Consider the following 12,535-nt stretch of genomic DNA (forward strand, 5'->3'; position numbering starts at 1 on the left):
TTGGAAAAGAAAGAAAGAAAGAAAGAAAGAAAGAAAGAAAGAAAGAAAGAAAGAAAGAAAGAAAGAAAGAAAGAAAGAAAGAAAGAAAGCGAGAGAGAGAGAAAGACAGAAAGAACGAACGAACAAGTTGGAAAACAGTTTACTGTCATTTTTGTAAGTGATTAGTGTCACAAGGCAATTTACACTGTCAAAGAAAGTGAACTCTTTTGGCTCTGTCGGAAACAGCATCCCCTTCTTGGATTTTAGTTGAGTTTCAATTTGCATGGACCTCCTGGGGACCTGCTGCAGTTTTCACCCTAGGTTCCACAGTGAAAGAAAAACGGGACAGAAATGCAATAAATAACTAATGTGGATCGCAGTCCTAAGCCAGACGGACGAGTCACAATTCAGAGGCAAAGGGGATTCCCCAGCAGCGTGTGTGCCTTGACTCAGCTGCATGAGTCACGTGGCCTTATCGGCCTCTGCCAAGATCTCTCTGCAATGACTTGGCTTTCTGCATTTGGGAGAGATTAGTCCAGAAGGGGTCTGGCTGTGGGGCTGACCAGGCTGACCGCAGGCCCTACAGCTGGGTAGCACATTCTGAAGGCTTGACACACAGCTTGGATAGGACTGCCGAAGTTAAACAGACCAAGGCGATAGTCGTAATCCATTTATATGATACCGCGCAATCTATCAGTGCGTTTTTCTGCTGACAGGCAATCTCCCAAACTACTGGACCGATTGCTTTGAAATTTTCACACAGCGTCGCATTCGCGTGTGGCCAGGTTTCCATACTGTTTCCACACCTCCTGTTGTGTACATGTCACAACTGTGCCAGTTATTGTGTGCATGCCACATCTGTGACAGTTGGAACCACACTTCTGTTCCGCAACAGCGCAATCTGCTGGCTGTCAAAACAACACCCTCTGATACATGGGAACCAACCATGCCTTCTTAGAAAACCGCTGCCTTATGGAATGAAAGGGATGGGGTGGGCCATCTGCACATGGCCCACCCACCCTAGTGGAGGAAGGAGAATGTGAGGGAGGGTCCAGGGGTTTGCTGGACCAAACGCTCTGAAATTTGAACACAACGTCGCTCATGCCTCCCAGCGTGTTTTATGCTAGATAATTTGCCTGCAAGGGAAGGGAGTGAAAGGAACAGGTCCAGCCACCTGCACATGGCCCACCCACCCTAGCAGAGGAAGGGGAACGTTAGGGAGGGACCGACCGGGTTGCCATGCAAGGCAACGGGAGAGAGAGAGGGGAGTGGGGGCCCCTTGCCCCTCCCCTCCCTTGCAAGCATTGTGCAATGACACATGTTCGAATCATTCACTTCCCCTTTTCTTTCTTTTCCACTTCACCAGACTCAGCCACAGCAACGCGTGGCCAGGCCCGCTAGTATAGCATAAAAATGTCAGAAGAGCTTTGCTGGATTTGACCAGCAGTCCATCTAGTCTCTTATCCTGTCTCACACAGTGGTGAACTGGTTCCTCCCGAGGGTCAATAACAGGACATAGAAGCAGAGGCCTTCATTAGAACATCAGAAGAGCTCTGCTGGACCAAACCAGTGGTCCATCTAGCCCAGCATTCTGCCTCGCCCAGTAGCCAACGAGCTCCTCTGAAGGGCCAACCACAGGACACAGAGGCCGAGGAGGCCTTCCACTTACGATGCCTCCTTGAACATAAGAACAAGCCAGCTGGATCAGACCAGAGTCCATCTAGTCCAGCTCTCTGCTACTCGCAGTGGCCCACCAGGTGCCTTTGGGAGCTCACAGGCAGGAGGTGAAAGCAATGGCCTTCTGCGGCTGCTGCTCCCGAGCACCTGGTCTGCTAAGGCATTTGCAATCTCAGATCAAAGAGGATCCAGATTGGTAGCCATAGATCGACTTCTCCGCCATAAATCTGTCCAAGTCCTTTTTAAAGCTATCCAGGTGAGTGACCATCACCACCTCCTGTGGCAGCATATTCCAAACACCAATCACACGTTGCCTGAAGAAGTGTTTCCTTGCACTGATATTCAGAGATTTACTATCTTAGAATGTGGAAGTTCACTTTAGTCACCATGATTTCTAGCCACATGATTTCCTCCACGAATTTGTCTGATCCCCTTTTAAAGCCACCTGTGCCTGTGGACATCTCTACATCCTCTGGCAATTAATTCCACGTTTTAATCATTCGCTGTGTCATGTAATGTTTCCTTTCGCCTGTCCTGAATCTGCTGGCCGTCAGCTTCAGTGGATGCCCTTGATGCTTACAATTTTGGGACAGGGAGAAAAATTGCTCTCCGTCCACCCTCTCTACGCTGTGTGTGATACTGGTGGCGGCGGGGGGGGGGGGGGCTCCAATCAGAAGAAGAGTTGGATTTGTATCCCCCCTTTCTCTCCTGTGAGGAGACTCAAAGGGGCTTACAATCTCCTTTCCCGCCCGCTCACGACAAACACCCTGTGAGGTGGGTGGGGCTGAGAGAGCTCCCAAGAACTGTGACTAGCCCAAGGTCACCCAGCTGGCGTGTGTTGGAGCACACAGGCTAATCTGGTTCCCCAGATAAGCCTCCACCGCTCAAGCGGCAGAGCGGGGTATCAAACCCAGTTCTCCAGGTTAGAGTGCACCTGCTCTTAACCGCTACACCACGCATTTGCAGAATCAGCTTGGTGAATCTCAAGTGATCCAAAGCAGGGTGATTGATCCCTGATGGAGCTGGTGCCTCCCAGCTCCGCTCCCTTTCCTGGTACCCACTTCCTCACCTGCAGTTCAGCCTGCATGAGCCGGATCTCCTGATTCTCCTTGGCCAGCCTGTCTAGCAGGGCCCCCATGGCGTCCAAGCTCTGGGGCACAACAGGGGGCTCTAATGGTGGCGTGTCTTTGGCTGGAGTCAGCTTGGCACCCCTCCTGGGCTCTGGCGGGATCGAAGTTGGCCAGTCCTGCTGGGGGGAAAACAGACGGGTTTGTCTTATTGGTCCTATGTCGGGATTCGAACCTGATGCCGGTGCTGGAGGAACCAGAGTGGAGGAAGAAGGGATCCAGGGCACCTGCCTTCCTGGTATCAAACTTTTCAGGCCTCAAGGCCACTCCTGGTCAGGGGAACACAGTGTCGGAGTGAGGGGAATCCTGTGCCCCTGCCACACCCTTGCCTGTCCCGGAACACCTCTGCCCGCCTCAGAACACCCCTGCCACACCTCCACACCGGTGTGCACCCGGTGCATCGTGTACCCCCTTGGCGCTACGCCACTGGGAGAACATCCTTTGCTATACCTATCCGTCATATGTTAATGGACCTTTTGTTCTCAATCTCTGTGTTTGGAAACATAGAGGCTTTCCCCACTACAGAAGGGAGCTAAGGTTGACTTGGTTCCCTTCAGTGGAGGGCGATTCCAGGCTGTCCCCACAGCAACTGAGTTGGCTCCCTGGAACCAAGTGGGCGGGATCATCTTGGTGCCTGTTTCGCTCCTCGATCGCGATTGGCGCTTGTGTTACGGCGGGAAACGGGAGCATTCTTTTTTTTTTTACAGTTTTTACAGTTTACAGTTACATGCCCGCCACGACTCTCCCGTTCTGCGCGTGCCACAAAAGCAGCTCGTGATTGGTTGAACGGATGAGGTGTCGTTTCGATGCTTTCCCACTTCGAAGCGGTATCGACCTTGTTCCGGCAGAAAAGTGTAGTTCATAACTGCGACAAGGATGTCGCAGTTCTGAGGGCGGGGGGAACTGAGACAAAATAATGTTGAGCTCAGTGGCAATGGGGATTCACTGAGGTGAACCTAGGTAGAAACCAGTTCAACTCTGCCAGTGGGGAAAGCCCCATAGTTAAGTAGGTGATCTCGCCAAGGGCCTCCGGAAGCGGTGAGGAAGAATGGAAGCTCCAGGCAGAAGACTATCACTTGGCCTTCACACACTCAGAACTTCATGACAAAACTTTTCACACCTTGTTGTTCTACAAATCTATGGGAAGATGGGAGGGGGTGTGCGCGCAGGAAAAAGAGGGAATCAATGTGTCTGCAGGAACCAGGATCCCCAGATCTTCCTGCAGTTTGAGTCCTTGCCGACAACCCAATAAAGGCTTCTGATTTTACATCCAGGGTCAATTTATTGATCGTTGTACCAAGACCTAACATATAGCTCCAGGTCTCTTTCCAAGCAACTCCCCGATTCTCTCTGAGCTAACCTGGTTATGGAGGAAGTGTTTGATAAATCAAATTAATAACAACAAGAACAACAAGAACAACATCTTGTGGGACTTTCTGTCATGGAACAATCTGATTGGGTTAGCGATAGTTATCAACATTTGTAACTTCTATAACAGCATAAAGTATTCATTTCTTTACTCAAATTAATTCTTAGAGTAATAAAGTTTTCTGTAAGAATAGTCATACTGTATTTTTCTTTTTTCCTCATCCTAATGTGATGTTACGTAAAATATCCTGTGGGGCTTCCAAATGCAAATGGGCAAAGCGTTGGCATATAACACACCGGACATCACAATAATCAAGATAAATGACCATCATCGGCATGGCAATACCTAAGGAATGTAGGATCGATGACGAAGAACACAAGAAGGTCACTAAATACTACAATTTGAAAAGCGAGATTCAGAAACTATGGCACAAACCAGCTGAGGTCATCCCAGTGGTAATTGGCATCGTGGGCGCCATTTTGAAAACACTGGAGCTGCACTTGAAACATGTTTCATCTTCAAACCGACAAAATCAACATCTGTCAGATTCAGAAGGCAGCCCTGCTGGGATCCGCACAAATACTACATCGATACATTACAGCTTCCTAGGCCTCTGGGTGAGGCTCGAATTGTAATGAAAGGCCAACAACCAGCTAGAGAACAGGCAGCTGCGAAATCAACCAATAATAATGCTTTCAGGTCACAGACACATAAAGCAGACTTATGCCAAGTTAGACAATTAGTCTATCAAGGTCAGTAGCTGCTGTCCAGGATCTCAGACAGAGGTCTTTCCCATCACTTACAACCAAGTTCTTAACTGGAGATGCCGGGGACAGAACCTGTGATCTTCCACTTGCCAGGGAGATGCTCTACAAGTGAGACAGCCCCTCCTCAGAGGCATCTAACAAGCAGGAAATTACTTGGGCCTTTCCTCTGAAGAGCCTGATGAAGTGATGAACGCCACAGGACTTCATGCCAAGAAATGACAATCATATTTCCAAAAAACAGCCATGCCAGAGAAGAAGAGTTTGGATTTATACCCCACTTTTCTCTCCTGTAAGGAGACTCAAGGTGGCTGACAAGCTCCTCTCCCTTCCTCTCCCCACAACAGACACCTCGTGAGGCAGGTGGGGCTGAGAGAGTCCTGAGAGAACTGGGACTAGAAGAATGTCGGAGCGCAGAAACACCAGATAAGCCTCTGCCACTCAGGTGCAGGAGTGGGGAATCAAACCCAGTCCTCCAGATAAGAATCCACCTACTCTTAACCACTACACCACGTTGACCCCCAGTTTGGGGGCTGCACAACTGTGACTGGGGTAGGGGGTAGTGATAGGCACAGGGCAAGGCCCTGTCCACAGAGCAAAAGCTCTGACCGGTAACAAAAATAACCATCCAAAAGCTTCTTCGGTGTTCAAAGATTTATTGTTTTCATTAAATTCTGCGCAGAAGAGGGAACTCTCCTCTGTTAGCAACAGGGAGGAGGTTCCAGGGGCTGTTGCTTGCGTAACATGATTTATACCCTCTTACAAACATCCCTCCTTGTCTTCTGACCATTGGTTTGAGTCAAGAAGACGTACAGACCTGGTGATCTCATCCCACCTTTTACCACACCTTGCCCATTCCCATATTTGGTGAAACTTAAGTCAAAAACACCTTGCGTAAAAGGTTTCCATAACAACTACTGGCTTCTATTTTACCTTTATCTGTATTTGTGAGCTTCTGCTAATTCCTTATCTCAACGGAGGGGCCCTGTTTTCCCAAATCAAAGCTCAGTGTCAGGCTGCTCTATGAGTTTCGTTTCTTCCAACGAAAGTAAGTTTTTGAAGCACTTGGTGCCCCGTGAATTACCTTCTGCATTCCTGTGTGTTTGCCAGACTTTCAGTAAGTTCAGCATCAGGCCCCATCAGTTTCGTTATCGAACATAATTTTATGTGAGGTGCTTCACCCTTTGTGCATCTAAGGGTGCATCAAAGGACCTCCTGGTGGAACACTCTTCCTCCAGCTGTCCGGGCCCTACGGGACCTTGGCGAGTTCCGCAGGGCCTGTAAGACAGAGCTATTCCACCAGGCTTTTGGAGGGGCCGGCCGCAGTTCCACCGCCCCCGCCCCCCCCGTTGAAACTGAAATCAAAGCTGCCTGTCAGGACCACCTTGGTTGGGCCCTAATTCCACCTTGGGCCCTGCCTATCTCCTCCCTTTCCTACTTCTTTTTTCTTTTCTTTGGCCTTTTAGATCGGGCGCCTGTGTATATGTGTTCTACACAATCTTGTTGTTTTAATTTATTTATTATTGTTATTAATACATGGCTCCTGAGTTTTAATGAGTTAAATTTTATGCTGTATCAATCTGCTGTTGGAAACAGCCGTGTTGTGAGCCGCCTCGAGCCCTTCAGGGATGAGGCGGCCTATTAAACAAACAAACAAACAAACAACAAACAAACAACTAACTAACTAACTAACTAACTAACTAACTAACTAACTAACTAACTAACTAACTAACTTATAATCCTTTGTGCAGTCTAATTATATGTATATATGGGGCTTAAAACACTATAAACTATATATGTATACATATCAGTAGCTTGAGGATCACAGCCCCCTCCTGGGGCCTCCACTGGGGAGTCCCTGGGGAGTAATTATTGTGAAAGCGATTCTGTTCTGTTGGGGCAAGCACAGACACGTCGTCGCGCTCACCTTCCCGTCGGCGCCAGCGTGCGGCTCCTCTCCCTCGGAGCTTCTTGAGGCGCTCAGAGAGTCCACAGGTCCTGTACAACCCAGAGGGAAAGATGGAAAGAGGAGCAGAACAGTTTACCAAGCATCGTAGGAAGTGGGCAATATGCAGACTGGCTCACTGAATCGAGACGTCTACGGTGTTGGCTCCTTTGATGGGGTTGGGGAAGGTAAGTTTTTTTTTCTGGTTTTATGAAAACCACAGAACATTGATCTCAATAGGTAGAGCGTTTCTGGTTAGATTTTGCTAATTGGCATTCCATCACCACACTATACCCCGGTCTTTATCTCCTAACATGTAACCCCCATCCCCATTTGCTATGAGAAGTAGAAAAGTTTGACTTATACCCCGCTTTTCTCAACTGTATGGAGTCTCAAAGCATAAGAACATAAGAACTAGCCTGCTGGATCAGACCAGAGTCCATCTAGTCCAGCACTCTGCTACTCGCAGTGGCCCACCAGGTGCCTTTGGGAGCTCACATGCAGGAGGTGAAAGCAATGGCCTTCTGCGGCTGTTGCTCCTGAGCACCTGGTCTGCTAAGGCCTTTGCAACCTCAGATCAAGGAGGATCAAGATGGGTAGCCATAGATCGACTTCTCCTCCATAAATCTGTCCAAGCCCTTTTTAAAGCTATCTAGGTTAGTGGCCATCACCACCTCCTGTGGCAGCAGTTACAAACTCCTTTCCCTTCCTCTCCCCACAACAGACACCTTGTGAGGTAGGTGGGGCTGAGAGAGTTCAGAGAGAACTGGGACTGACTCAAGGTCACCCAGCAGGCTTTATGTGGAGGAGTGGGGAAACAAATCCAGTTCACCAGGTAAGTGTCCGCCACTCATGTAGAGCAGTGGGGAATCAAGCCCAGAGTCCACCATTCCTATCCTCTGCTCCACGCTAGTGGAAACAAATAAAGTTCAGCAGATAAGAATCTGCCTCTCAAGTGGAGGAGTGGGGAATCAAACCTGGTTCCCCAGACCAGAGTCCACCACTCTGAACCACTGCATCAAAACGGCTGAGAGGGGTAATCCTGGGAGACCCGGATTCAAAACCTCACACTGACATGAAGCTGACTGGATAAACCTGGATTAGTCAACCCTGTACTACCTCACAGGGGGATTGTGTGAGGATAATATACGGGGGGGGGGGAGAGAATGATGAATGCTCCTGTGAGCATTTTGGAGGAAGGCTAAAATAAAAATGTGTAAGATATAGGATGTGTAAGATGCCACCCCTCCCTCACCCCCTCCCTCACCCCCCTTCCTTTGCATGCCACCCATCCCCCACCCTCTCCCTCTGCTAGGGTGGGTGGGCCAGGTCCAGATGCCAGCCCCCCCTCCCTTTCCTGCCTCCCCCCTCCCTCCCTCCCCCCTGCCTCAGTGCTGAAGGGAGGGAGGGCGGGCGGGCGGGCAGGCTCGGTCAAAAAGATGTCTGAATTCCACTCTCTACACAGAGACCTCTTTCAAAACTTACCTTCTTCCAGGTCAAAGAGAACTCCTGCAGAAGGAAGCAAACAGTGAATGAGAAACCAACAGAGAAATCTCCATTTTGCCCCATCTTACCTTTGGTCTGTCGGGTTGCCAACCCTGGGTAAGGAAATTCCTGGAGATTTGGAGACAAAGCCTGCGGGGGGGGGGGGACACCTCCGTGGGGTTTAATGCCATTAAAATAAGGTGACCAGATGGTTACCTTTGAGATCCGGGACGGGGACGGGGAAGCGGCCGCGCGCGCACGGCCGCAGGAGCGCACGGGCTTCTGGGGCTTGCCGTTTGCCACCCTGTGACAGAGCAGCAAACGGCAAGCCCCAGAAGGCCATGCGCTCCTGCGGCCGGGCGCACGGGAGGCTGCCGCACTGCCTTGCACCCCCAAGGCAGTGCAGCAGCCTCCCAAAAATTGGGACAATTTGTAGAACCCGCAGGACGCGGGACAAATTGTCCAAAGGCGTGACGGTCCCGCCAAAAGCGGGACGGCTGGTCAGCCTACATTAAAAGCACCCTCCAAAGCAGCCCTTTTCTCTAGGGGATGTGATCTCTGTGTCCAGAAATCTCCAGGCCCCACCTGGAGTTTGGCAACACCAGTTTTGGGAGAAGCTACTGCTTACCTGAGAAGGCCAGGAAGCCCAGCCCCAGGAGGGCCAGCAACCCCAGCAGCCATTTTGTCCCGGGCAACCCTCCGTCCTCACGCTCAAGGGCCTCTCTGTGTCCGTCATGGGGGGCTCTGGGCTGAGCTGGGGACACATCCCGGCCTTTCCGCCTGCGCAGGCCCTCGACATCTTGTTCCGCAGCTGCCTCTTCGTCACTGCTGGATGTGCTCACGCGTTGCTCCAAAGGGCCTGGGAGAGAAAGAGAGGAGCTAATCTCTCAGAATCAAGAACCAGTCTCCATGGGCCGCCCCATGTAGAGTTCATTGCAGTAGTCTAACCTAGAGCAACTTGCTCACCTGGTCCCCTAGAACAGACCAGGTTCTTTATCATTGACAGATCATTATGAAGGACAGATGTGATAAGGTATAAGGAAGAAGGAGGAGGAGGAAGAGGAAGAGGAGGAGGAGGAGGAGTTTGGATTTATATCCCACCTTTCTCTCCTGTGAGGAGACTTAAGGTGGCTTATAAGCCCCTTTCCCTTCCTCTCCCCCCAACAAACACCCTGTGAGGTGGGTGGGGCTGAGGGAGCTCCGAAGAGCTGTGACTAGCCCAAGGTCACCCAGCTGGCGTGTGTTGAAGTGCACCTGTAACCCCCATGCCCAGAATGGGTTGAACCAGTAAGGGGGTGGAGACTCAGAGCAGCAGAAAGGCTGCAGAGCTCTTTGGAGAAGACAAGGCTACCAGATTCGGACCTTGATTTCTATAAGCCCTTAACACCTTGTTAAGGTAAACTGCAATATTATTGGGAACTACTGGGAAGGTAGTTGTTTGTTTTTGCTATGTTGTAAATGTTGGAGTTTATTGTTTCACGGTTTCTTTTTGTGGTTGTAATGGGTGAGAGTTCTCCTGGAAACCTTCATCATGTTGCATCCTGTTCATCAAGCCCTTGGAGTCTTCAGGAGCCAACCCACTTGCAAAGAAGAATTGGACTTGGCAGTATCAGTAGACTGTAACTAGAAGGACTTGAAATGCAACCTGAACAGGACCTTGAATTGTAATGTTAAATGTTGATGTTTAATGTTATTTGTAAAGAGAAGTAAACTGTTTTGTTTAAATTTGGTTCTTTGCAACTCCTTCCAAGTACTGCCCCACAGAACCCACAAGCTGAGGTTACACACCCACTAATCTAGTTCCCCAGATAAGCCTCCACAGCTCAAATGGCAGAGCGGGGAATCAAACCCACTTCTCCAGATAAGAGTGCACCTGCTCTTAACCACTACACCATGCTGGCATGTACTTGCAGTCTGAGAATTGCATTGCCTGTCTAGCCATTTCCAGTCACACTTCAAAGCGCCGGCTTTGACTTCTAGAGTCTGACTTTTGAACCCGCGGGGCGTTGCTTAAAGTACCAACTCAGATCGATGAAAGGCCGGTGGGAAGCAATGCCTTTTTACTGGTTGCCCCCACAGTCTGCAATAGTCTCTTTGGGCTGTCCCACACCTTTGGACTCAAACCTCTAAAAAGAAGAAAAAGAAGAAGAGTTGGATTTATATCCCCCCTTTCTCTCCTGTAGGAGACTCAAAGGGGCTTACAATCTCCTCGCCCTTCCCCCCCCTCACAACAAACACCCTGTGAGGTAGGTGGGGCTGAGAGAGCTCCGAGAAGCTGTGACTAGCCCAAGGTCACCCAGCTGGCGTGTGTGGGAGTGCACAGGCTAATCTAGTTCCCCAGATAAGCCTCCACAGCTCAGGCGGCAGAGCTGGGAATCAAACCCGGTTCCTCCAGATTAGATACACGAGCTCTTAACCTCCTACACCACTGCCGCTCCTCAAAGGGCTCAAGGGTGGTGTTCCGCGCTTCCCATTTTATCCTCACAACCCTCCTGCAAGGTATGTAATGGGTGGCGTGACTGGCCCAGCGTCAGCCGGTGTGCTTTCAAGCTGAGCGTGGATTTGAACCCACGTCTTCCAAGTCTCAACCTAAGCCCTCTGCCACAAATCCAGCGGTCTCCGTTGGGCTTTTCCTATCAAAAGCGGAGGTTGCCGCTCTGCTCTCCCCCGGCGGCGCTTCCGATTACGCATTTCCCCGCCTGGGTGAGCCACGTCTCTAGCAGGTTTCACCACATACCCTTGAACAGCCCGGACCAGTGGCCTGGAAAAGCCTTTGAAAGCTGTTCTGCTTAACTGCCGGCCCAGTAGAAATGAAAATAAAGGTTAGTTTGCACCTGGGAAGAGCTGCTTCTGCTTCCACCTGCAAAGTCCCCCAGAACACCTGTGCAGAACCCCGCCCCCTCCCACACACACACACACCTTCTTTCAAGCCCCAGCTCCAAACCACATGCTTCCCAATTTTATTTATTTTATTTATTTTATTTTATTTATTTATTATTCCACTTTTATACCGCCCTCCCCCGAAGGGCTCAGGGCGGTTTACAACATTAAATAAAACAGTGGATATGTTGAAAATTAAAACAATTTAAAAGCAGCATTGGGTTATATCAATTAAAATAAGATGGCCTCCAGCTATTAAAATCTCTACATAAGGGAGCAGCAGGTTTTAGTTGTTTCTGGGCACCCTATCAGCAGCTGGACTCTCCAAAAGCCCGGCGGAACAACTCGGTCTTGCAGGCCCTGCGGAACTCGTTAAGGTCCCGCAGGGCCCGGACAGTTGGAGGAAGAGCATTCCACCAGGCAGGGGCCAGGGCCGTAAAAGCCCTGGCCCTAGTGGAGGCCAGCCGCATCATAGAGGGGGCTGGGATCACGAGCAGGTTGGCCTCTGCTGAACGCAGGTTGGCCTCTGATTTTGATATCAGCCTTCCAATGGAAAGAACCCTAAGTGAATCATAGAGTTGGGAGAGACCCAGAGGGCTTTGTTTTGTATGAGCCGATTTAAATTATTGTTATGCAATTGACTCGCCAACTTGCGCTTGACTTGCATTTCACACACACGACTTGCTCTTGCTTCCTAGACCTATTCCCTCACCACGATACATTAGAGTCATAGAGGTGGAAGAGACCAGAGGGGCCATCAAGCCCAATCCACCTGCCATGCAGGAACACACACTCAAAGCACTCCTGACAGATGGCCATCCAGCCTCTCTTTAAAAACCTCCCAAGAAGGAGGCTCCACCACACTCCGAGTCAGTGCATTCCACTGTCCAACAGCCCTGACAGTCAGGAAGTTTTTCCTGATGTTTAGGTGGAATCTCTTTTCCTTGAAAACCCACTACTCCTGGTCCTGGTCTCTGGAACAGCAGAAAACAAGCTTGCTCCCTCCCCAACATGACATCCCTTCAATTATCTAAACATGGCTATCATGTCACCTCTTAACCTTCTCTTCACCAAACTAAACATCCCCAGCCCCTGAGCACGAGGGGGCACGAGGGCAGGGTGCCCCGATACGCCTCTGCCCAGAACTGTACACAATATTCCAGGTGAGGTCTAAACGATGCAGAATGGAGAGTTGCAATTACTTCCCCTCGATCTAGACCAGTGGTGGCGAACCTTTGGCACTCCAGATGTTATGGACTACAATTCCCATCAGCCCCTGCCAGCATGGCCAATTGGCCATGCTGGCAGG

The 12,535-nt window shown here is 50.2% G+C and overlaps 1 protein-coding gene across 1 annotated transcript; it reads right to left on the reverse strand.

Annotated features, from left to right (window-relative positions):
• Positions 1–2,713: 2,713 nt before the first annotated feature.
• Positions 2,714–9,205, reverse strand: LOC125425528 (pre-B-cell leukemia transcription factor-interacting protein 1-like; the record flags this gene model as incomplete). Its single annotated transcript, XM_048483118.1, has 4 exons — positions 2,714–2,905; positions 6,844–6,914; positions 8,347–8,370; positions 8,975–9,205. Coding segments are annotated over 4 exons (518 nt in total), but the record flags the coding sequence as incomplete, so codon positions are not given.
• Between the last annotated feature and the right edge of the window lie 3,330 nt (positions 9,206–12,535).

The sequence above is a fragment of the Sphaerodactylus townsendi genome, unplaced genomic scaffold, assembly GCF_021028975.2.
Source record: "Sphaerodactylus townsendi isolate TG3544 unplaced genomic scaffold, MPM_Stown_v2.3 scaffold_696, whole genome shotgun sequence".
NCBI classification, from domain to species: domain Eukaryota; kingdom Metazoa; phylum Chordata; class Lepidosauria; order Squamata; family Sphaerodactylidae; genus Sphaerodactylus; species Sphaerodactylus townsendi.